The following is a 21,948-nucleotide window of genomic DNA, read 5'->3' on the forward strand; positions in this document are numbered from 1 at the left end:
GCTGCGTGACCAAACATTATTTGTTGCTTTTTTGCAATAGTGTAAAGAATTATAAATAATGTTTGAGTGGCTCACACCAGTTGATAATGTCTTAAAATACAAAACAGAAAATCTTTGATGACAATATTTGATTCTGTCTGCCATCTGCCTTCTGTGCCCATCCGTAACACTAAAGTGTATGCAGTGTGTTTTGTAGGAGGGTTAAAGAGATACAGGTTTTCACATCACGCATTTATTATACTCAATGTACATTGGCTCATTTTTGAAACACTGCGAGGTTAATTATATGAACGCGTGTTTATTGAGATTGTGAGTAAAAATTCCCTTTAGAAAATACAAAACTGCTACACAACGAAGGTAGTTAGAAATTAATGAAGGAACGAGAATATCATAACCGGTATTTGTACAAAGGGAAAAGTATTCAACCCTCGAATGTATCTTATATGATATGAAACGTTAAGTTCACCACGTTAAACCATGATTAAATCGAATCGGGCAATGGGTACAAGATGGGGGAATGATTTCACTGATGATGTCGGCGGGTGTTTTGTTGAATCTCTAGTTTTGATTTTAGATGTCATCCGACCCAAACGCCAACCATCCTGTATGTGCTGGAATGTATTTACACAATGGACGACATTTCTTGTTCTTCGTCCAAGCCTGTCTGTTGCTACAAGTTCAAAAACCCAACGTTCGTATGTCATTCTCCCGGGTCAAGTTCATGTAACGTCGACTCACGTTTACTTTTTGTTCCATGTAAAGAACGGCGTCGTGGACGGAAACAAATTCCGCATCTGGTATCGCGCCTTCGTAGTAGGAAAGTCGATCCAGAGAATCCCTGACACCGGCTGAGAAAAACGTAGAGGTGGTAATTCATGTCATTATTTGAACTGTGAAACTGATTGATGTGTTTAATATTGAAACCTTATTTCACACAACGTCCAAACTATGTCTGCGATGGATATAACATAATGTAGATATTGAAGCATGAAACATATTGCCTTTGATGTTTGATGCCATCTGTTGCAAGAGGTCAAATTACGAAACCATTTTGTTATTTCCTGACTACTTTTGACACATTTGCCTTTGAACTGTGGTTACCTGTCGTCTTATATACTCACCATTAACATTCACTAGAATCCATTCCACCCCTATTTGTGTGTAGCTTTTCTTCAGCTGCAAGAGAAAACACAAAAAAAAAACATGCTTCATGTCATGTGAACCCCAAACCTTCCGCATAGCTGTGAAACCAAGCAAAACTTACCGCAATAACCGTTTTCACGCCGACGATATCCATCATGGTAATAGAAGAACAATCCAGAACCACTGCTTTCAAAATTTGTTCCTCATCAGATTTTCTGTTTCACAAAACGAACACAATGACAATGTATTTGCTTCGCAACCATAGACTTATTTCAGTCAGAGATTACAGAATAGATTTCATAGCATCGCGGAATGTCGTTTGAAATTATTGTAATACAAAATAGGAAGCAAACAGTTATATTGGCTGGCATGTTAACTCATTGAAAAATATTTATTTTAACTAAAACGGATTTAACGGCGCATGAACACACTTCTGTATAATAATGTAACCTCGGGGATTATTGATAATTTTTATTCACAAGATGGAGAGTTTCCCGCATTTTGAAACTTCCTGTGTTTACATTTTTCAGATTTTTGAATAAACTTAAGCCCTGCATATTTGCCAGCCAGCTGCATCAGCCGGTTGCAGTCTGCAGATTTTATGGCAATCTTTCTTGGATGTCAATCTAACCGGTTTGGCGCCATCGATGAAAAACGGTTTTAAACTGACTGCGGATTAGTGATGGATAAACTTGTTGGAATAAGAAAACCGCCAGTTTCGCTGGAGGTATGCGTGATGTATCTTATTTGTGAAAGGACAGAATTCCTCTTTAAAGCCTCCTGGGCAGATTATTGGTAATTATAAACTTTTTTTGCGGTTAGCGGTTCTTTCGGTATGTGTGATTTCTATACTAGAGCGTAATGATGGCAATAGTAATAAAACAGTAGTAGTTACCAATATATAAATAGCGATAGTTAAATAGCAAATGTTGAACTTTTACCAATGTGCTGTCATATTTACATTTTAACGTCACCGTTCTCCCCCATCTTCTTCTGTTTGGATGCAGCACGTTTCTGTTGCATAATCACCACGTCTGCACAAGACTATGTTTATTAGGGGAGTTGCTAAGCAGGTGAAAAGAGCTAAGCTTCAAAGGGTTTTCCTTGTGATATGCAAAATTCAAACTGTGCTTTTGCATTCACCAAATACCAGGCAATCACGTTTTTCTTCAAACAGGAATTTCCCATCTTTTTTTGCTGTAGAAAAATAATTGCAACTTTGTTCTCGCCTTTACCCCCCTCCCCTCCATGGTACAGTGCACCCCTCCCCCTCCAAAGTACGGCGTGTCCTCTTTCACCACGAAAACCTGCAGCCAGTTTACCCCAGACCCGCTAATGAAGATGTACCCGCCTGCGCCTTGTGTTCGGCTGATTACCTGGGTTGACACCGGTTGCTTTGAACAGCTTCTCTTTGAAGTGGTCTTTGTTCACGTAGAATAGCATTGAGTTAAATTTAAACACAACAATCCCTTTCTTGCGTTCCGCCTGGAAAACAATAGTTACGGTTAATCCAGTGTTTAATCACCGAAGCCTCTTTAGACTTAACAAGGCATTCTTGTTCAATGATTGATTGCAGTGTTGCTTGACTTGATTGATTGCCAATTGGTCCCAAAATACGACATTTGTAATCTGCTGTTTGTATTCGCAGACAAGTACATGCCAACTAATGACCAATGACTGGACGAACTTTATTCATACATCAATAAAAATAATCGAAATCATGTTGGCTTACTCGAACAACAGGTTGCACACTATTTCTTTAGTAAAGTTTCTTTGCGTATGTGGCGTGATTTTGAACTGACCGATTTGTAGATCTTTGAATCCATATAAACGTCCGTGTCCTTGACACTCGCCAGGACTTCATATGATGGGCATTGATTGCGCAGAACCGAAATAATCATCGCGAAACCAATGCTTGCGAAGAGACCAATGTCGACACCGAGGGAGCAGATCGCCAGGAAGGTGAAAACCCATATGACCTGAAGAAATTTAAAGCAAGTTTGAAAAAACTTTTATTTTCATGTTACAGAATGTGAATTCTCCACGGTATATGGTCGAGTTTATGGCTCTGTGTAATTTAAAAGTTCTGTGTAATTTAAACTCAAAAGAATAATTACTGTGTATTGCACGACTACGATTCCAACCTAAACCGACGATTTTGCCACCCAAAATCGTATTTCAAAAAAGCCTGCGCTTAAAACCTATTTTTTACTGTTTTTCGCCAACACATGTTTTGTCAAATTCCAAATATATTGTAATAAGGTTTGCCATGCCCACCCCATCAGGTTTTGATGCTTTAAATGTCGGCCAGATAAGACCAAACTGCTTCAACACCCCGATAAGTCCAACAGATATAATACAGCCCAATACAGATTTGGGTAAAGGTTCGAACAAGGGCCCTGCAACCAGGATTGTCAGCAAGAGAATTATAACCGTGACGATTCCAGTCATCTGTGAAAAACATAAACATCATATTAATTCAAACGACGTAAGTTGGATTTTTGCCTCCAATATTTGTTACACGAACTTTTTACTCATATCAATGCACGAAAGATTATGTTGATGTCGTTCTAACGGTTTTTTACCGATTTACTTTTTTGTTGCGGTTGTACGACTCGTTAATGGGTAAAAAGCGTATGCTTGGTTATTGATTTATTACCTGTGATTTTCCACCCGAGTTAACTTGTATTTGACATCTCGCCAACGCAGCTGCGTTCGGAAAGCACTGGAAGAAAGCTGGAACCAAGTTTGTCATTCCGTATGCAATCAATTCCTGTGAAAAGAATAAAAATATTGAAATATTTAACCTAAAACTTTTTTGCGTCTAAATTAATTTTAAAATGTCACGGTTTAGTTTTTGTGCACAAGATTACTCGAGTCTCAATCTTAGTGTTCGTTAACATACCTGGTTTGAGTCGATCTTGTATCCAAACTTTAAGGCATAGAACTTGCTCACAGATATATTGAGAGCAAATCCGACGATGGCTACACCGAAAGCCTCGCCGATAACACTTCCCAATATGCTTACATCGGGAACTCTCGGTGGTGGAAATCTAAGGGCACAAAAATCGGGTTTCTAAACCTTTGTTTAATCCACGTTACCCAGATTAGGAACTTAATTTTGGTGTTAAAGTTTTCGTTTGTGTTTATAAGGATTCACATTAATTTTTAGATGTTTTTTGCACCGAACAAATTACCCCAGAGGCATGTTATCCACGATTTTAACTCCCCAAAGTCCTTTGAAGTTTCCAAAGTATGAAGCAATTATGAAAATCACAACCAGGATCACTTCGGTGGGTATGGGAACCTTCAGTTTGTCACTAAAATAAATAAACACGCATGTATGTCGTCACAAAAGCACGAAAATGGACATTATTAAACTTTTTCGGTTCATCTGAGACATGTGGCTGTTTATTTTGGCTCTGTGACCATGAACACGTTTTATCGGGCAGTTTCGGCCACTTAAAAGGATTATTTCGTAAGTTCCGAGAAGCCAACACAAATTAGACATGACGCTGTCCATTGTGACTTAGCCTACTGCGATTATCAGAGACACGTGTTTTCTTATTATGTATATAAACAGATTACATGATTGTGCAGTATTGTAAAAATAGGCTGGGTTTATGACAATAAAATCTTAGCAACTGAAAATGCATCTTTAAAATACCTGTATCGTTCGTTAACTTCCCTCATTGTAACCAAGATGATGATACAAATAATTGAGATTATCAGAGTTGCTATGTGTGTGTTGGGTAGGCTGGTGAAAATGTAACCCCAACTCTGTCAGAAAAAAATAGTTAATATTTATTCAAACACCCATTGTTTTCGTTGTCAGTTTTTGGCAACAAACACGTAGCAGTATATATGTTGGAAATATGTACAGGAAAAACATGGGTAGATCACAGACAATAGCCTACATAACACCTACCAGGTAAAATGCGCCAATCCCAGTTCTTGGTTGCGGGGGAATCCCGAGCATGGCGGGCATTTGGGACAGAACCACATAAAGAGCCGCTCCTGTAGTGAAACCTTGTAACAACGGCTCTGACATGTATGTTGTGATCATTCCAAACCTCAACAAACCGAATGCGAACTGTTGAGAGAGAATTATTGAAACGTCAGTTAGTATTAGTGCTAAAAGTACATATCTCAATGTCCAACGCTCACAGCTATAAATTAACTTCCATGGCAACTTGCGGGAGATATACTGCTTTCTTGACAGAGTTACTCGGACTAGTTATTGTTAAGTTAAAGTTGCAAATGTTTGGATGGCTATATTACTGAGCATTGCACAAGATAATGATTGAAATGGACAGACAGCTTTGATGTTGTTTTGTATCAGAAAATTGTTTTGCCAAAAAAATGATGATGTTTTTATTTCATCTGACTTTATAGTTTTACAAATAGCACATTGACCGAATATGGCCTATTTTGCGAAATTGAAACCTGTAATATTCCCATTAACAGACAAAGTGCTGAAGCGACTGCGACCCTTCTGCCATAGAAATCATCAAGTTGCGTCTGATACAGTGTGTCGATAGCAGCTGTTGTGGTTTGATCCATCGGAGAAGCCTGTGGCGTAATTAAGTTAGTAACTATGTCTATAAACATAGCACTTCCCCCAGGCTTAAGTGATAACACCTGATAAAATCGGAACCAACCGCCTCATACAATTCTGTAACCCAACAAAGTTTCCTGTGATGTTATCATGTGGCCTGAAATAATTCTATAAATTACTTTAAAAACCTCATATACGACGTTTATAGTAATGTTTAACAACCACAGTTCGTTAGCCATATTAACAACTTTCTGGAGAAAACGTTTAAAAACAAAAATATACATGAAAATATTTTCGTATTTAAAAAATAACAACAGGCCGTAAGTTTTTTATTTCAATAGATTTTGAGACGACTTCTCCTACCGTTGTCATGTTCAATGCTGATGACATAACCGGTCGTTGTGATTCCGGTACGTATCTGATAACAACAGCTTGTGTGAGAAGACTTGGAATGGCGAAGGTTCCAACCGACAAGTGCCTCGATGTTCCCATCAATGCGTAAATTAAAACCGTGTAGAATGTGACGTAGACGCCGTAGATCGCTGGAACACCAGCAAGGGCGGCAAAGGCAAGACCTGTGTTATTAAATGTAATGTGGGCATATTTTTGACTTCACAGGCCTGACCAAGCTGGAGCTTGGCTCCGATGCCAGAGAACATTATGATCGAAATCTGAGATCGCAATATTCAAAAGGCCTGCGCGTTGGGACGACCCTGCCTTGTCATGCGATAGCATCTAATACTTTTGCGTTACACGTCACAATATATGACTTCAGTTTTGCAAATTATTGAAATTTCTCCTTTCGTTTAATTGCAAGATTTCATCTATGCTAGATATCGAGCAACAAGCGGAAGGTGATTGTGGTGCTGGAACAGGAGGTTTAAACTTCCACTTACTTTGAGGAACGTGAACAATCCCCACAGTAATCCCAGCCAGTAGATCTCCCGCCCACCATTTCTTGAGCTTGTATCTCGGAAACCAATGCAAGATCGGAAACAAACCGAACAAGATGTCGAGCAACCTCGATCCACTACAGCTTGTGAAGTAATTCTTGGTCCTCGCGGCCAAGTTCGGCTGCTCTTTCACTACCGCTGGCCCTGACACGTTTCTACGAAATCCTGATGACGTGTGCACAGGTCGATCAATGACGTATCGGGTGATAATGTCATCGTCCCTACATCAAAAAAATAGATTTACGAAAATACATTTACTGATCTATAATCAAGTCCATTATTTCTCTCACAAAAACGGAAAAATTACTGAAATAGAAAGAGGAAAGTGCAACACTTCGGCCGAGACACACAGAGACATATTTAAAACAAGCAATACCGTAACTAAGACGTGGCAAATTTTAAGAAGATAAACGAAAGAAAGTTAAGTGATTCCATTATGGACAGGTTAAAAAGCAAAAAAAAATAATAATGAGCGAATTAGTAGCTGAGTAAAACTTTTAAGTCAATCTTTCAGACAGCTCTTTTAAAGATGTTTTTATTTTTGTCAGAAAAATATATTTCGCCCTGAAATGAGCGAATTAATTTGAAAAACAGAAACGGGTGAATGACTGTGCGGAGTATGATTAAAAATCCTCACCGTTTGAGACTCTGCTCCTGTGTCGACATCTTGGCAGAAATGCAAGGGATCCTTTTTCCAGGTCAGATTTTTGCACCTAAATCAGAAACTGTACAACGTATAAAATATTTTTAGGACACCCGCGATATTGGCTGCTGCGAGGCGTTTTAAATACGTATGTTTGTTTTAAGGTCATCGTGACCTTGTGCTAGCAATGATTACATGTCAAATTCCACAAAGCATGGACAGCTCAGATGTTGGATGTTTAATGAGAAAAATATATTTCCCCTGAAAAAGGCAAAAGGCAGTGTTTTTCCTTCGTATAAACATACACTGCCTTTTGCGTTAGGTATTTACTTTTTTGTTTCTGTTTTTTTTTCCGTTTTGCAGTTGGAGAAACTGATGATGCCTTTTATAGGTGATACATATTTTTCTCAACAAACGTCCACCATCTAAGCTATCCACAGCTCGCTTTGTGTAATGTAACATATTGATACGGTGTGCGATCGACAGCCTGCCAGAGGCCTTTTTTCATTCTTTTATCATTTATGCAGACTCTTTTATTCCATTTTTACATCAGAATAAAATAATAGAAATAATTGTTTTTTCTTTGACTGCGCAACGGTTTTTCCATAATCCTTTCGCGTATGTTGGCGGATGAATATGTCCACCTTGAATTAATCGAAACAAGATATATTAAACCTTTACCCGCAATCCGCAACAATTAACAGATGAATAAACATAAAATGCGATATGAAAATTTTATAAGCCAGCAAGTTTAACCCCGAAAACGCTAATGATGACTGAATACGACCGCGCTCTGAATGCTCCTGATGCCAACCAAACCTCTGGCTAAATGAATGCCATCGAAGGCGTTTGCCACAATGCGCTTGGGGCGAACCAGCATATTTTCGAAAATGTCCGCTAATCTTTAGGACTGAAAGACGTTTTTTGAGCGTAATTTGCATTTAAGGCTTGTTCTTGTTAAGTAAGTTTATGAATCATCCACATTCTATTGCTCTGGGCGTGGCAATTTCCACCTACTTCAAACCACATTAACAGGTTTAAATTTTTTTAACTTTCTTAAATGACATCTCAGTAGGTGTCTTGTTTTTTCAACATTCTGCTTGTGCGCACACGGTTTAAACCGATTAATATTCAACAATTTACCTCTCCTCGTGATGGCCGCATTAATCATTTTGCTAGTTTTAAAGTTTTGTGGGTGGTCGAGTGGGTGCGGTGTACTGGATGTCACACAAACATTTTGTGTTGTTTAACCGGTTCTGTCTGCGCAGTAAAATATCTTTCACAAGCTTTAACATGGGCATAGTGATTTAGGTTTGTTGGTTGGTTATATTCATTGATTTCTGAAATAAGCCGTATCAGTCTTATGCCTGCAACTGAATTGTCCGGGTTTAGCACTCTTTTGAGAAAAATGACTTGTATATTACAAAGTACACGATTCATTGATTTGTAACCATAGAAAATTGACCAGATTGTGTTTAACCTGACATTAAGAGGTTGGTTGCTGTTCTGTTTTCCCACAAAAAAGAATGCGATGTTTACCTGCTATAAATTAATTGCATCAGATGATTTAATTTTCTGGATTGCATTAGGTTTACAAAAAACTTTCAACAACCGCTGTGATAAATCGGTCGCCATCAATCACAGAAATCAAAAATTTTAAGAGGAAACTTAAACTTGTGACGACCTCCCTAACCCTTAATTCCTGTGGTTGTAAGATTGCTCGGCATGATAAGTAATAGACCCGCTGTGAAAATAAACGGGACATGATTTTCGGGAATATCTCTCTGGGCGCAGACGTAGTTTGTCGTAACTCCACTTGCTTCGCTTGGTGGTTGATTACGAAGGTGTGGCTTTAAATGGGATCACCACATTAACGGCTGTGCATCAAGCGTAGTCGAGTCATCCTCTTGCGAACCTTCGGCGAGTCTGTCGATAAGGCGGTACGGAAACCGCATTAAGCCTAAGCTTTTTGATCAATTTGACAAAAAATGAATTACCGTAACATAACATTGGAACAACAAGTTGTTTTGTAACTGGTAGCTGTTTACGATGATGAATTTTAATAAAATGCGTTCTTATCGAAAAGGTATACTGGATGGTTATAAACGGTATATTGGATAACTATGATTTACAAAAAAACAATTGTGTGAATGTTGGATGGAATTCGGATTGTTTACGCTACATTAGATACTAATGTAAACATCCCGCCATCAACTTGTTCACTTTGATTTTAGGAAATAAACCAATGTTCAAAATAAGGACAATTTTTTTGTACAAGACCTATTGTATTATTGGTTGCTTTAAGACTAAGCAAAGATAACCTATGTTATTAGATACCTCATTCCATACCACCCTCTTGTGGTAATTCGGGATTAAATAAGGACGATTCTGCACCAGATCCAATATATGGTCGTATGATTCTTCGGTTACTTGGTTTTGGTTGGTTTGAGACTAAGCAAATAAGTTACAAGATACCACATTCCATACCATCCTTCCAGGGTAAAGCGGGTTTAATTACATCGACCTGGTGCAAATGCTCAAAATACCAAAGATCGTGAAAGTTCAAACCGTGTTCTTGTATAACTTACTCTAATCCTTGCGTGATGGTAAGATCATCTCAAATGCGTGGTGGTAGTATCATCTCGAAAACAGAGATTAATTCCATATTGTTATCACGGTAGCTAATTCATGCGACCTGCTTATAATCCTCCTGTCAGATATAATGCAGAGACACGAAGTGGTCCTTGTTCTTGTTAATTGTGCAAACAAAGACAAGATTGTAACATTTAATACATGAATACATATGTTGTGTGCAATCAGGGTTGAGTACATAATTTTTGAAACGCCATGTAAAAACCCAAGTTTTACTGAAACAACTTTAATGAATCGCTCGACTGTGCTTGGGATTATCAACAAGTAGTCATGGAAACGGGTTTGGTTTACATTCCTGACAAACGGTTTGTTTGTTGAAATTATCTCCGCGTAATTACCAGAATGGCAGAGAGGTAAATAACCTTTGCGGATCAAAACCTCTAAGCAGAAAACTTCCAGATTATGGAAGCGTTAATCTTACCAAGTTATGCCACACTGTCACGATTCAAGCGGTCATTAATGCCGCATGGTAACGCCAATAATGCCACATTGCAATACCCGGGTCTTGCTTACATCAATGGTTGTTCGAAGTAAGGTCTTAATACACGAAAAACAGAACAGGGTCCAGTGATGATAATAAGAATTGCCAAACTGGCCTTGGAAAATGTTTTCGAGATTTAAAAAAAAATGACGAATTGAAAAGGTTAAAGTTTGTGGAAGTTTTGTTGAAGCAATAAATGTTCAGCCGATCTCTGGTGAGGACACGACTGTTTTAAGGTCTTTTCACAACATTTACACATGTTAGGTCTTTAACTGTTTACATGCACAAAGAGTATACAACACTTAAAAGTAACTATAATAATATAAAGGGTGATGACGTAAGCGTTGACGTCACACCTAATACGCAGCAGTATTGATTGGTCGCTTGCGGCGCTATATACATACACGGATCAAGGAGGAACGCTGAACGTCTGGGAAGGATAAAATCAAATAAATTATCGGGAAGTGCGAGAAACAAAAGAGGGATGACGTATACGATGACGTCACGCCGTTCATTTGGCGTCACTGAAAGCTGGGTTTTCCTGGCCGTCTATGATTGAAGAAGCGCGCGGCACGAGCTCGATTTGGTCACGTGACCTGGCGCGCGATCGACCTCCAGGTGACCTTGAGCGTCTGCATGCGGAAAAATTCGCTAATGTTGGTCTGTATGACAAGTTGTAATTAATAGCCGCAACTTTACCTTCTTCTACTGCGACGTTTCGACGAGTCCGATTCTGTGTTGCCAAACTCTATGTCAACGTTGGTTGGAGAAAGGGATGTGGTTGCTTCTTCTACGGCTCCATAACTATTTGACGGACTTCTTAATCTGGATGTGCCGTCATTGTTGTTGTTACTGTTATGGTTATTGTTGTTGCCGTTGTTCTGTGATTGTCCATTGTTGACAGGAGTTTGGGCCTAAAAAAAAACTCCAGTTTAATTACAATTAAACTCCGCTGATTTATCGGAAGACTAGAATTGCCGTGAAGATATCAGCCACATGTTCTCGTCAAGTCGGAGCGAGATCTGAAAAGCTCCCGGTGAGGTTTGAACTCACGACCTTGGGCAAACCAGACCCAACACTCTACACACTGTTAAGGCACACGTACCACAAGATATCCTTCACATTTACTTAGGGGATCTCTACCTGCATCACAAGAGTAGGTGCAGCCGGGGCGTCACATGTTTTTAACTTTCAATCGCAGAAGGCTGACCTAATTTGTTAATTGTCTTAAATTTTTCCAAAACACTTCCCTTTGTTCACAATGGGACAGGGACAAAATGGGACGTGCCTTTCGAAACCACGCATAGTTTGAGAAAGCCACGTAAAACAATCGACCGAACCTTCTTTTTCTTGGACATTGAAAGTCGTCGCAGACTTCGGCGCAGGGCAGCAGGTAACCCAGCTTTCAGTGACTCTGGTTGTCATTGTTCACTCGACGAAGTTTCCGTCAGGTTTTCGATGTCCTGAAGGAAGTTGTTTGGATGCCACGAGTGGGTGGAACCTATTGAACCGAATCACAAGAAAGTTAGTTGTTCTGTCAGAAACCGAACGTTTCAACTACTGCATGTAGAATGGCATCGGAATGGAGGCTTTACTGTTTTTAAAAACTTAGTTTTTCAGAGTTACACCACAGAGCTTCGTAACTTTTCACAGAATAAAAATGTATTATTACTCGTATTGTGCGACAGCAAAGAAATCATACACTGCATCTATTGGGAGATAAATAATGTAACACATACACATACTGACAATATTAAGAACAGCAAGGAAAATCGTACTGAAAGTGACAACCTCCAAATTAACACATGTATGTTTGAAGAACGGCATGCAAAGTTGTGTATTTGGCCCTTGAACATTCTTTTAAGTTTTGGTCCAAACTTATTCAAGTGCATTTAATACGGTTGAATTGTGCTGAATGAATTGAAAGTAAACCAACGAAACACACCAAGCGAAGAAATCGCGCATCTACACGTTTTGATCAGTTTACACACAAATATTAACACGGATGCCTAAATACGAATTTTCAATTTTCACGTCTTTTATACAGTCCGTACATAACATGAAGTTGACTAGGGCTTCTCAAACTTAGGTCAATGCCACACTTTAGCTGTACTTTTGCATAAATTCGCGCAATTAGAACTAAATTACTGTAATGAGAGGTCGCAGAAAGTTTTAACTTTTGAACATGGGTTTCATGTGAAAAAAGTTAGGTCCTGGTGTTGGTTTAGCTCACACGACCATGGGTGAATTTTTCTACATTGAATTATATTTTCCATTGAAAACTAAAACATAAATTTATGCAAAATAAAACTATTTCTTTAAAATAAAGAGGCATGACATGACGTCATCGTGGAGTTAAACGCTGAGAGGTTTCATTGGAAGCCAGTTGACCGTGTAAGCAACTGCACATCCTCAAGATAGTTACTGGGGCTTGACAGAGATGTCGAGCCTGTGGTGTTAAGAGTGCAAGAGGCAATGGCGGAAGTGGTGCAATTCGATGAAAACAAGCAATGTGGAAATCACAAAACGACATCAAACATAAAAATACAACCGTTTTTGTCCACGCAGCAGATCCAAAAATCGTGAAAGAAAAAAAGCAGATAGTTTAGCATAACGTTTACCCTAAGGTTTGTGTAAATATGTACAGAGTGAATAAAGGCCTGCTCCCTATTGTTGAAATGTACTGTGGCGTGGTATTTGCCAATTGGGTGTGGTTATGAATAAAATTGTTTTTAACATGTCCCATTGTCATTGAAACACTAAACTAAGAGAAAAGTTTGCAATCCAATTAGATATAATATATTCACATAATATTTTAAAACTGGCCATTTAAAACCTATTTAAAAAAAAATCATACTGTTTTAATTGTTTTGCATGGTTTGCTGAAGTAGAAGCTTCAAACACTACTGCACTCATCATCAGTGCTTAGAGGAGACTAAGTTGCAGCAAGGCGCACATAGGTAGGCGGGCAACTGAACAGCTGCAACCTAGTCATCTCTAAGCACTGATGACTAACACAGTAGTGTTTGAAATGTCTACTTCAGCATGGTAAGCTTATTAGCTTTCGTCTTTATATTTCGATTACATAGAAACAACATGAACTCACCAATAAGGACTTCCCATTTGTCACCTTGGGAAGCAAATTTGTTTGTGACCTCATAAGCAGTCCTGATCTCGGACCACGACATTCCACCAATAATGAAAATAATCAGACGTGGTCCAGATTTGTAGTCGGACGCCCCCTTGCCCTTGTGCCAGTGGTAGCGGGCACTAAACATTTGTAAGATAAAGTAAAAAGAATTTTTCAAACAACAAATGGCAATAAAAACAGGCTATAAACTGCTAATCCAATAATGTTCTAAATTTTTTTTTGGATTCCTATAGGATGTCAACAGCATTTGTTCAAAGGCCATGTGATGCCTACCATCAGATTTACAACCAATATTTTGTACAGGTTTGATATGAATTGGTGCAAGTTCTCAGTATCACAAACTTCCTCTAACTTGCTGGAAAGTACCCATGTGTATAAGGTCAGACTGATTCATTGTAAAAATGGCCATGTGACATTTCATTGCCCTTTGGTCTATAATACCCAATATATTGCTCCAGGCAAGCTGAATGGGATGATGTCACTATAGCCAGTGTGAAGTAAGGGTCAGCCAGTGTGAAGTAAGGGTCTTTTGTCTATCATTACCTTCGGACAGTGGTGCTCACAGAGCTTGCTCCACGGCCAGACAAGAAGGGGAAGAGCTTCTGGTCAAGCTTGTCCTCGATTGCCATCTCCATCAAATCCTTGACCATTGGGGTCCACCTGGAGAGTTGGTATGTGGCCTCGTGCTCTCGACGATCAAGCTTTGGTCCACTTTTCTTTTTCCCCTGAAAGTCAACATTGCACTGATTAATGATTCACAAAGCAACAGGATTTTTACAGGGTGGGTAAGAAGTGACAAACTGTAAGTGATCACTAAGTTTATTGCCTTAGCAGCCAAGTAAGGACCTGTACATTAGGAGCATCGTGCCTGTCTCGTAGTTGCATGAAACACTTTTGCAAAGCTGTAAGTTAGTTAACAAACTATTTCACCTTTTTAAAATGAAAAAAGAAAAGCAAAAAAAATGAAAAACATTAAGTTTGGTTGCAAGCTGTCAATATACCAAACTTGCAAATATGTTACTTTTTGAAACAATATTCATACAATCACAGCCGGTTTTATTTCATATTGGTTTTATAAATTGATTCTTTTTTTGCAGTGAATACAGTGCTAGACTTGTATTAACTACTAAATTATGCATTGACTTCATACATCGTTATTGACAATGGTGACTCCGAGGTGCTGCATGTTTCGAATTGACGCCTCTTGGCTTGGTGAGATTTGGGCATGGTGGATCAATTTCTTCAGGTTGTCCTCACGAATTCCTGAAAATAAACAAAACATCAATGTTTGTATTTCAATGAACCTGTTCTCCAGACACAAATGAACGTATACTTTTATTTACTGATGTTTTGCCTGCGGTCCAACTAAGCTTAAATACTTGTGCTTATATCCTAAGACTTAACACTTGGCAACACATAGAGCATTGACTTTTCAATGAATTAGTTTGTTTGTATGGTAAAATTTTGTTATAAGCCTTTCTGTTGTTTTAACTGAACTTTTTTAAAACTACTGCAAAGTCCAAACAAATGTTCATGCATCATCCATTACCATTTTTCAGGACAATGTAAAGCAGAATAATTCGAATCTTGTCATGTGGTTGGACGTTCTGGTCAAGCAACAACGGAACCACATTCTTCATGGGTTCTTTTATTGTGTTGCCTTTGGCATCTGTGCCCATAGCTAGATCCTGCTCAACCTTGCACAACTTGTCCACATTGTCTGAATATTGCTTCATGCAGTCCTCAGCCATGTGGAGATGTGTTGAGTACTGAAAACACAATATTAGCTTTATAGTTTATGAGCTCGCAATGATTGTCAACCAGTCACCACAACCACAAAGTGGAAGTCTTAGCTTGACCGTTTGGCTGGCAAGATTAGCCAAAGTCACACTAAGATGAGACTTTTTTAGCTCCATAGTTTAAAAGATATATTTCTTGTTCTAAAATGGAGAACAAGGCAATGAAGTAAAATCAACACTAATTATATTCAACTATATTATTATGTAGGTTTTTGAGTTATTTTTTTCACATTGACCTGATTCCTGTTTTTATTCCAACCAAATACTATGACTTCATCTCACAGTAAAGAGCACAATGTGTAGAACAAATCTTAATTATCAGTTTACTATTTTACACACACCAAGCAATTTTAATCCTACAGAGGCCATATTTTGAAAAAAGTAGAGCCATAATTTATTTTGATCGTTTAAGTTTGTATCAATGAAATAAAGGCTTTAAGAGTTGTATATATATGGGTCTTAAAGTCATGGCTACCACTGAAGGTATTTCCATTGAACGACAGCCAAATGTGGGACATCAACACATTCCTGAAGGAGAAAGGTTATGGTTGAATGCATACTTAAGGGTGCCATATGTTCTGTGCTTACCAGAGAGAATGTGTCACTTATTACAGGCCTGATAGGTTATATCGACATGCTACAGTATACAAGTTATCGTCAAGCATGTAATACCCACTCAATATTAGTATTCAACAACTGCAGTTGGCAAAAGGTTAAAATATATTTCAGGGTGGGCAATTCAATACTAATGCTTGGCAATTTTTAAGTCAATATCAATCAAGAAGGTGAAGGACTTTTTCCAATTTTTGTGAATGCAAACATGAACTTTGTGCTTGGCAATATACCTCAGATGTGTGTAAATATGTGCACCTATCACTACATTTATTATACTGCACCTAGTTTGGTGTCCAACGGATGAGGGTGATTGTATGGTCACCACAAAGTGGAAGTCTTTGCCTGACCATATGGTTGGCAAAGATAGTTCATATTCATAACAAGCTGCACTGATGAGACCTTGTAGGTTGAAACAGAGACCATCAGTTTGCAGCCTACATAATTTATTATACTGTTTGCCACAATTAACTTAGTTCTAATCACTATATGCAGGGCAGTTGTACCTTGCTTAGTTCTTTTTGATATTGTGGCATTTTCTTGAGCATGTTGGACAAGTCCCGCATGGTCGTCTTCTCTTGGCCACTGTCCATTCGTTTCTCTTTTGCAAAGTTCTTCAGATGTTTTGTAACCTCCCTGCACACAATATTTGTCACCATAAGGTTATAATAATAAGGTATTTTATTTATTTACCACTTCAGATTTACTTTCATTTTTTATGACAACAAACTGTTTTGTTCACCTTTTTCAAGTTATAGGGGCAACCATTTTATTTTTTATGGCCAAAAATCTCAGTGTTCATTAAAACAAATGTGTTTATGGAAGAACCCAGTTATGGCAAGTCAGTCATAACAGAAATTCATCAGTTTCATATTCCTGTACAATTCTATTCATAACTTAAACTGTGACATGACTCTAAACTTCAAAGCAGGAAGTTTAAACGTTATGCTTTAAACAAACAATATGCAAGACCTTAACGACTCAAACAAAATGTCCCAATTCCAAATATTTAACCTCGTCTCCGGTAAAACTTACTGTGAGACAACAGCAATGTGTTTGTGTCGTAGTTGAACCCACAAATCGTCATCTTCATCAAGAAGAACTTCCTTTTCTGGTTGCCCACCTTGTTGGTTCTCATACCTGGCCATGTGAAAGAAATATTTGGATTCTACACTTGACTGTCATACAAATATTAACAAACAAACAATCACAGCTTTAATGTATCATGTTTAGTTGTTTAAATATGATGATAGGACTTCAACGCGTACTAGTAAAGTATAAAGCTTTGCATTTCATTTAATAAGATAAAGTTGCTTTTTAAATGAAAGCAAAGCACAGTTTAATGATAACATATATTATCCCTCAAATATTTTTTGGTGACATAATTGGCAACTGATTTTTGAAATCACTGTTTCATTTCATACTAACCTATAGACATCATTGGTAATAGGAAGTAGATCTTGGACCATAGCTTGGTAAGTCAACTCATGAAGCAAAACTGATACCGGATCAAAACCCCGATCAAGTACAATAAGCTGGGAACGGGATTTGTCTGGGCCTTCTCCCATTGTTGGGTTGTCAGCCTAATAACGCAGAAAATATAATGATCATGCAATGAGTCAATCAACATTACTACTTCTGTGTGGAGCATATTGTTATACTTAGTTGCACGACAAACTAAATATTGTGGCATGGCTGATACACATGGTCTATGTCTAGCTTGCAAATATACAATTAAATAACATCATTATTAGCTGTCCAGCAAATTGTGTTTACTGTTGTGAACAGTGCATAAATTCATGTTTTGTACAAATAACTTAACAACAAATGTAAAATAAAATGTTTCGGAATTAGTGATGTACCGAATCGTCCAAATTTTCGTCGGTATTTGCTGAAAAAATTCGACTGAATCATTTGTGACGTCACACAAACGCGTATGCTTTACATTTGATAGAAGAGTTTTACACCAGACAAACAGTCGTGCTACAACAGGGTAGTTCAATCATTATCAAAGTTCTTTGTCAAGCGTTGTTGATTCCGCATTTGTTTTAGCACAGTTTGTAAAATTGTGTAATACAAAATTAAGAGAAAAAGTTTTGCGCCCAAAATATTATCATCTTTCAAAGTATTGAAAATTATCGTTAAGGTCCACACGCTATTGTTCGTATTTCAGAACATTTTTCTTGAGCGTAAAAGTTCGGTTTCGGGCGAATCAAATCAAATTGTTCGGCCGAAACCGAATCTTTGCCAAAATCGCTGATTCCGAAGCTTCGGTACATTACTGTTTGGAATGTAGTTTAATACTTCATGGTTCATATTGCAATTCAGGTTGCTTGCCTTTTAAATTATTTAGAGTACAACTGCTCAAAGAAAATTTTAGAACATGATATGGCCTCTGGCCAAATGTAACACACCTTAAAAGCATCCAACTTGCTTTGTAGTAGTTGGGACAATATCATGGATTTCTCTCCCTCTCTGCAAAAGCAAAACAACAGGTTTTTGTTAAAGTTTACCTAAAATATTTATAACATACTGGTAAATATGAGTCAAGTAACAATGGTAAATTCAGCTTTCAAGTGCTTTAAATAACATTGAAAGTAAATTTGCATAATGACAGGGTTGCCATTGATCTGAAACTTTAAATAGGGATGACTGAAAAAAGATGGCTTTTCCTTTACAGTATCAGGATTTTACAAATGCTAGAAATTGTGGCGACTATTTTCGGGGGTTTCCAAACACAATGTCATAAAAAATGGCAGAAGATTGAAAAGACGATCCCAGAAAAAATATGTACATCCATAACACAAAATTTAATGCTTGTGTTTTCTTACTGTCTGTATCTAATAGACGGGTATTCTCCAAGAACAGCACACAGAGTGGACAACTGCTCTGCAACCCTTTCCAATGTCTTATCATGCTTGCTGGTATGGTTTGGACTGTAGATGTGTTCAAACGAATCAGCACAATCCAGGGTAAAAACCTTTAAAATATCAAGTTCATCTCACCTAAATATTCAAATTACATCAAACTTGCATTAGAAAGCAGACTCTAATTTCAACAACATTTCATATTAGAATTACACAATTTGCATAATTGATTAAAATTTATCAAATCATAATTTTCATATGTCTAAATTTGTGAATTCTTGAATATGCATGCTAACAATGACAACAGCCAATTAATCTACATGCTATTTAGGTACCTGTGACTCATAGGGAAGAAACGCTATGTTTACTTCCTTCATTGTTTTGATGTACTTCGCTATCGGTGACTGACAAACTTGCTTGAACAGTGGATCTGGGCATGCTAGGGAAAATGTTTTGATATGTTTATTACAGCATAATAACAATAATTTTGTTTTAAGACTCTAGGTATATACCTAGTGGACCAACAAATTTTAACTTACACAAATTATTTTTTGTCTTGATGATGATCTATAATATTAACATAAAGCCATAAGAGACCACTCAAGATACCAAATATTACGTACAATCAGTAAAGAATATGTGAACATATTTGTATTTTCTTTCATCTTCAGGAAAATCATCGATCATTTTTTCCACAGAATCCTTGCAAGGAGTAATAAAGTAATCAACTTCAAACGTTGGCATTGGTTGGCGCGATTTGTTCAGATCTTCCACCACTGCCAACAAATTTTCATAGAAATAAATCTAGGCCACAAAATAGAAACTGATTTATCCACAAATGAAAAAGTTGACTGGCTAGCAATCAGTCAATTTGATATTTTCGTTTGAAAAGCATTTATCTGACAAACACCATCATCAGTCTCTACAAAAGTGGATCGGTTTTCTTTGATAATATATTTACTTACAATTCAAATGTAAAGGGATGTTTTGACAAATAAACATCCAAAATGTAAGTGCACAATATATTTCTATATTTAATTTGTACAACTGTGTTCTAATGCAAAAGTTACCACATACATGACATTACGAAAGTCCTAAATTTATTTAAATTGTTAATGGGAATTAAGATTCAGTTCCATGGCACACAGAGTAATTGGTCCAAGAAAGTAATGCACAAAAGCCATTAGGGGCACAAGCACAAATTTGTTATTGATTTTTGTTGCTGTGCGTTTAAGAATGGGTTGGAGTGTTGAATGACAGCTGCTGCCACAGCTCAGTGGTATTTCAAAAGCCAGCAATGCACAATAAAGACTGCCCACTTATATGAATAATTCATGACCAAAAGTCAAACACTTCATTCACTTTTTATGCAGAAATCAATATTAATTCTTGCTGTATCTTCTCTCATTGAAAGCTGGAAATGATTATCAGCATTCACGTTTGCTACAACATATTAACCTAAACTATCCTAAGCTTTCTAAAGCCATAGTGTATTCAAACACCTTGGAACAGATATGAATACAAATAGTTTCAAATTGTTACAATCAATTTTGAGGTTAAACTTACAAGTAATGCCTTCATCAATTATATCCTTCATTTTGCAGCATGATGAAATAATCCGCACACTCAGTCGATCCAACACAAGAATCTGAAATTTGGTATTATTAGTTGGGTTTTTGTAGCAAGCAAAAGTTTACATATATTTTTTACACATGAATTGGTTATTTCCCTTAGGGTTGATTGAGGCTTTATACAGGAAAGTATCAACACATTTCCACCCACCTTCCATTTTGCTTTGTTGTTGCCCTGGCGGATAACATCCTCCATAATTCCTGTTTTGGACAAAAAAACAATATCAACTTTGCCAAATGAACATTACAATAATTTCATTTGCAAAAAATTTGCGCCAAAATATTAGTTCATGTTTCACATTAACATGTGTTGTTATTACAATTTTTTTTGTGATTTTTTTATTTTGACCAACATGATACTAATTGTTAATAATACAATGTTAATAATCCAGAGGATTGACAGTCAAATGTAAATTCATTATTATATATTTGTAAAACAAATAGGTTTACTTACTTTCTCCAATGAGTGCTTTAAGAGCCATTTTGTCTTTCTTTCTATGGACAATATGTAAAACCTGTCACTTAATGATTTAACAGGCACAATTTTGTTTAACAAAAGTAACACAGCAACATTGCACAAACCTAAAACAAACAATTAAATTGATTTCAGCCGAATCATTTATAACACTGAGCAGTAAGAACACTAGTGGTCTCTTCTCTTTTTGAAGAAAGTAAACTTGTGTGAAAGAAACATAAGAATGTTTGCTGTTTCATATTCAAAAGAAGATGTGAGTGTGACTGTCGTACTTTAATACCAACGATGATACATTGGACTGTTAGAGTAAAGTTTATCATACATCACAATTTCAACAAAACCTCATTCTGCAGCGTTGCCTATCCTACACTGCAAGAACCATGCTTAACTTTTGTTTCTATCCTGTTACATCTCCAATACACACAATATGAAACGCCAACAGCTTTAGAAAATTTGTTGAAAACTACGCCTACCCACAAAACGGTAAGTAACGATTTTCCATCATCAACTGGCTTGATCAATAAACCTTTATTGATCCTGTTACGCTTCACTGAATCCAACCTAATACGTCATGGGAGCTAAAAATAGGCACTCAGCCGTGTATTTTGCAAAATGTTAAGTTGAACATTTCTGTGTGTGTCGTTTCTGTGACTTTTTCAATCCTATAACGAGTGCCAAACGAGAAAATATCCTATTTTATTATCACCACAAAATTAGCTGTTACCTCAAAATTATTATTTTTTTATTTTGTTAAAATAAGTGAGAATTAAAAATATTGAAGTGTTTAACATCAAACCATTGCTGTTCTATTGTCACCAGGAATAGATGTTCCAATCCTTTCTATACTGTTTATAGAATTACTATATTCCATGCCCAGCTTACCACCAAATTTAAATAAATTCCTTGTCCGCCCAAATAAATTCAGAAGTGGTACAACAACTACCAAAATTAATATTTAATAAAACACTGAACATGCTGGAACC

The 21,948-nt window shown here is 37.2% G+C and overlaps 2 protein-coding genes across 3 annotated transcripts; both read right to left on the reverse strand.

Annotated features, from left to right (window-relative positions):
• Positions 1–282: 282 nt before the first annotated feature.
• LOC145914685 (sulfate transporter-like) lies at positions 283–7,378 on the reverse strand. The gene is made up of 17 exons (XM_083002501.1): positions 7,292–7,378; positions 6,598–6,875; positions 6,065–6,276; positions 5,590–5,715; positions 5,072–5,236; positions 4,811–4,923; positions 4,341–4,463; positions 4,049–4,196; positions 3,803–3,916; positions 3,421–3,594; positions 2,946–3,122; positions 2,520–2,628; positions 2,105–2,177; positions 1,265–1,358; positions 1,122–1,176; positions 739–848; positions 283–670 (listed from the first exon to the last, which is right to left on the reverse strand). Exons 1-17 carry the CDS (start codon positions 7,318–7,320, stop codon positions 623–625), a joined length of 2,148 nt encoding a protein of 715 aa, XP_082858627.1. The 5' UTR covers positions 7,321–7,378; the 3' UTR covers positions 283–622.
• Positions 7,379–11,204: 3,826 nt separating this feature from the next.
• LOC145914216 (syntaxin-binding protein 1-like) lies at positions 11,205–21,074 on the reverse strand. Of its 2 annotated transcripts, XM_083002006.1 has the most exons (16): positions 20,945–21,074; positions 20,642–20,691; positions 20,426–20,507; positions 19,483–19,635; positions 19,195–19,298; positions 18,824–18,972; positions 18,407–18,467; positions 17,421–17,575; positions 17,028–17,132; positions 16,499–16,628; positions 15,131–15,350; positions 14,732–14,844; positions 14,125–14,306; positions 13,537–13,700; positions 11,771–11,931; positions 11,205–11,344 (listed from the first exon to the last, which is right to left on the reverse strand). In XM_083002006.1, the coding sequence occupies exons 1-15, from the start codon at positions 20,970–20,972 to the stop codon at positions 11,852–11,854; spliced, it is 1,776 nt and encodes a 591-aa protein (XP_082858132.1). In that variant the 5' UTR covers positions 20,973–21,074; the 3' UTR covers positions 11,205–11,344; positions 11,771–11,851. The 2 variants fall into 2 exon arrangements, with proteins under 2 accessions (XP_082858132.1, XP_082858133.1); XM_083002007.1 differs by lacking the exons at positions 11,205–11,344; positions 11,771–11,931 and adding an exon at positions 11,967–12,879.
• Positions 21,075–21,948: the final 874 nt, after the last annotated feature.

Source organism: Ascidia mentula, chromosome 9 (genome assembly GCF_947561715.1).
Source record: "Ascidia mentula chromosome 9, kaAscMent1.1, whole genome shotgun sequence".
In the NCBI taxonomy this organism is placed as follows: domain Eukaryota; kingdom Metazoa; phylum Chordata; class Ascidiacea; order Phlebobranchia; family Ascidiidae; genus Ascidia; species Ascidia mentula.

What these genes read in the sequence shown, in the direction of transcription:
- LOC145914685 (XM_083002501.1), bottom strand. Translation starts at nt 7,320, where the DNA reads ATGTCGACACAGGAGCAGAGTCTCAAACG. An exon ending in AAGCATCAAAACCTGATGGG is followed by an intron (nt 3,123 to 3,420) that starts GTGGGCATGGCA and finishes AAATTTCTTCAG; the next exon opens with GTCATATGGGTTTTCACCTT. An exon ending in GAGAACGGTGACGTTAAAAT is followed by an intron (nt 1,359 to 2,104) that starts GTAAATATGACA and finishes TTTGTGAAACAG; the next exon opens with AAAATCTGATGAGGAACAAA.
- LOC145914216 (XM_083002006.1), bottom strand. Translation starts at nt 20,972, where the DNA reads ATGGCTCTTAAAGCACTCATTGGAGAAA. An exon ending in ATTACCAATGATGTCTATAG is followed by an intron (nt 17,133 to 17,420) that starts GTTAGTATGAAA and finishes TCACATGGCCAG; the next exon opens with GTATGAGAACCAACAAGGTG. An exon ending in TCACCATTGTCAATAACGAT is followed by an intron (nt 14,307 to 14,731) that starts GTATGAAGTCAA and finishes GTTGACTTTCAG; the next exon opens with GGGAAAAAGAAAAGTGGACC.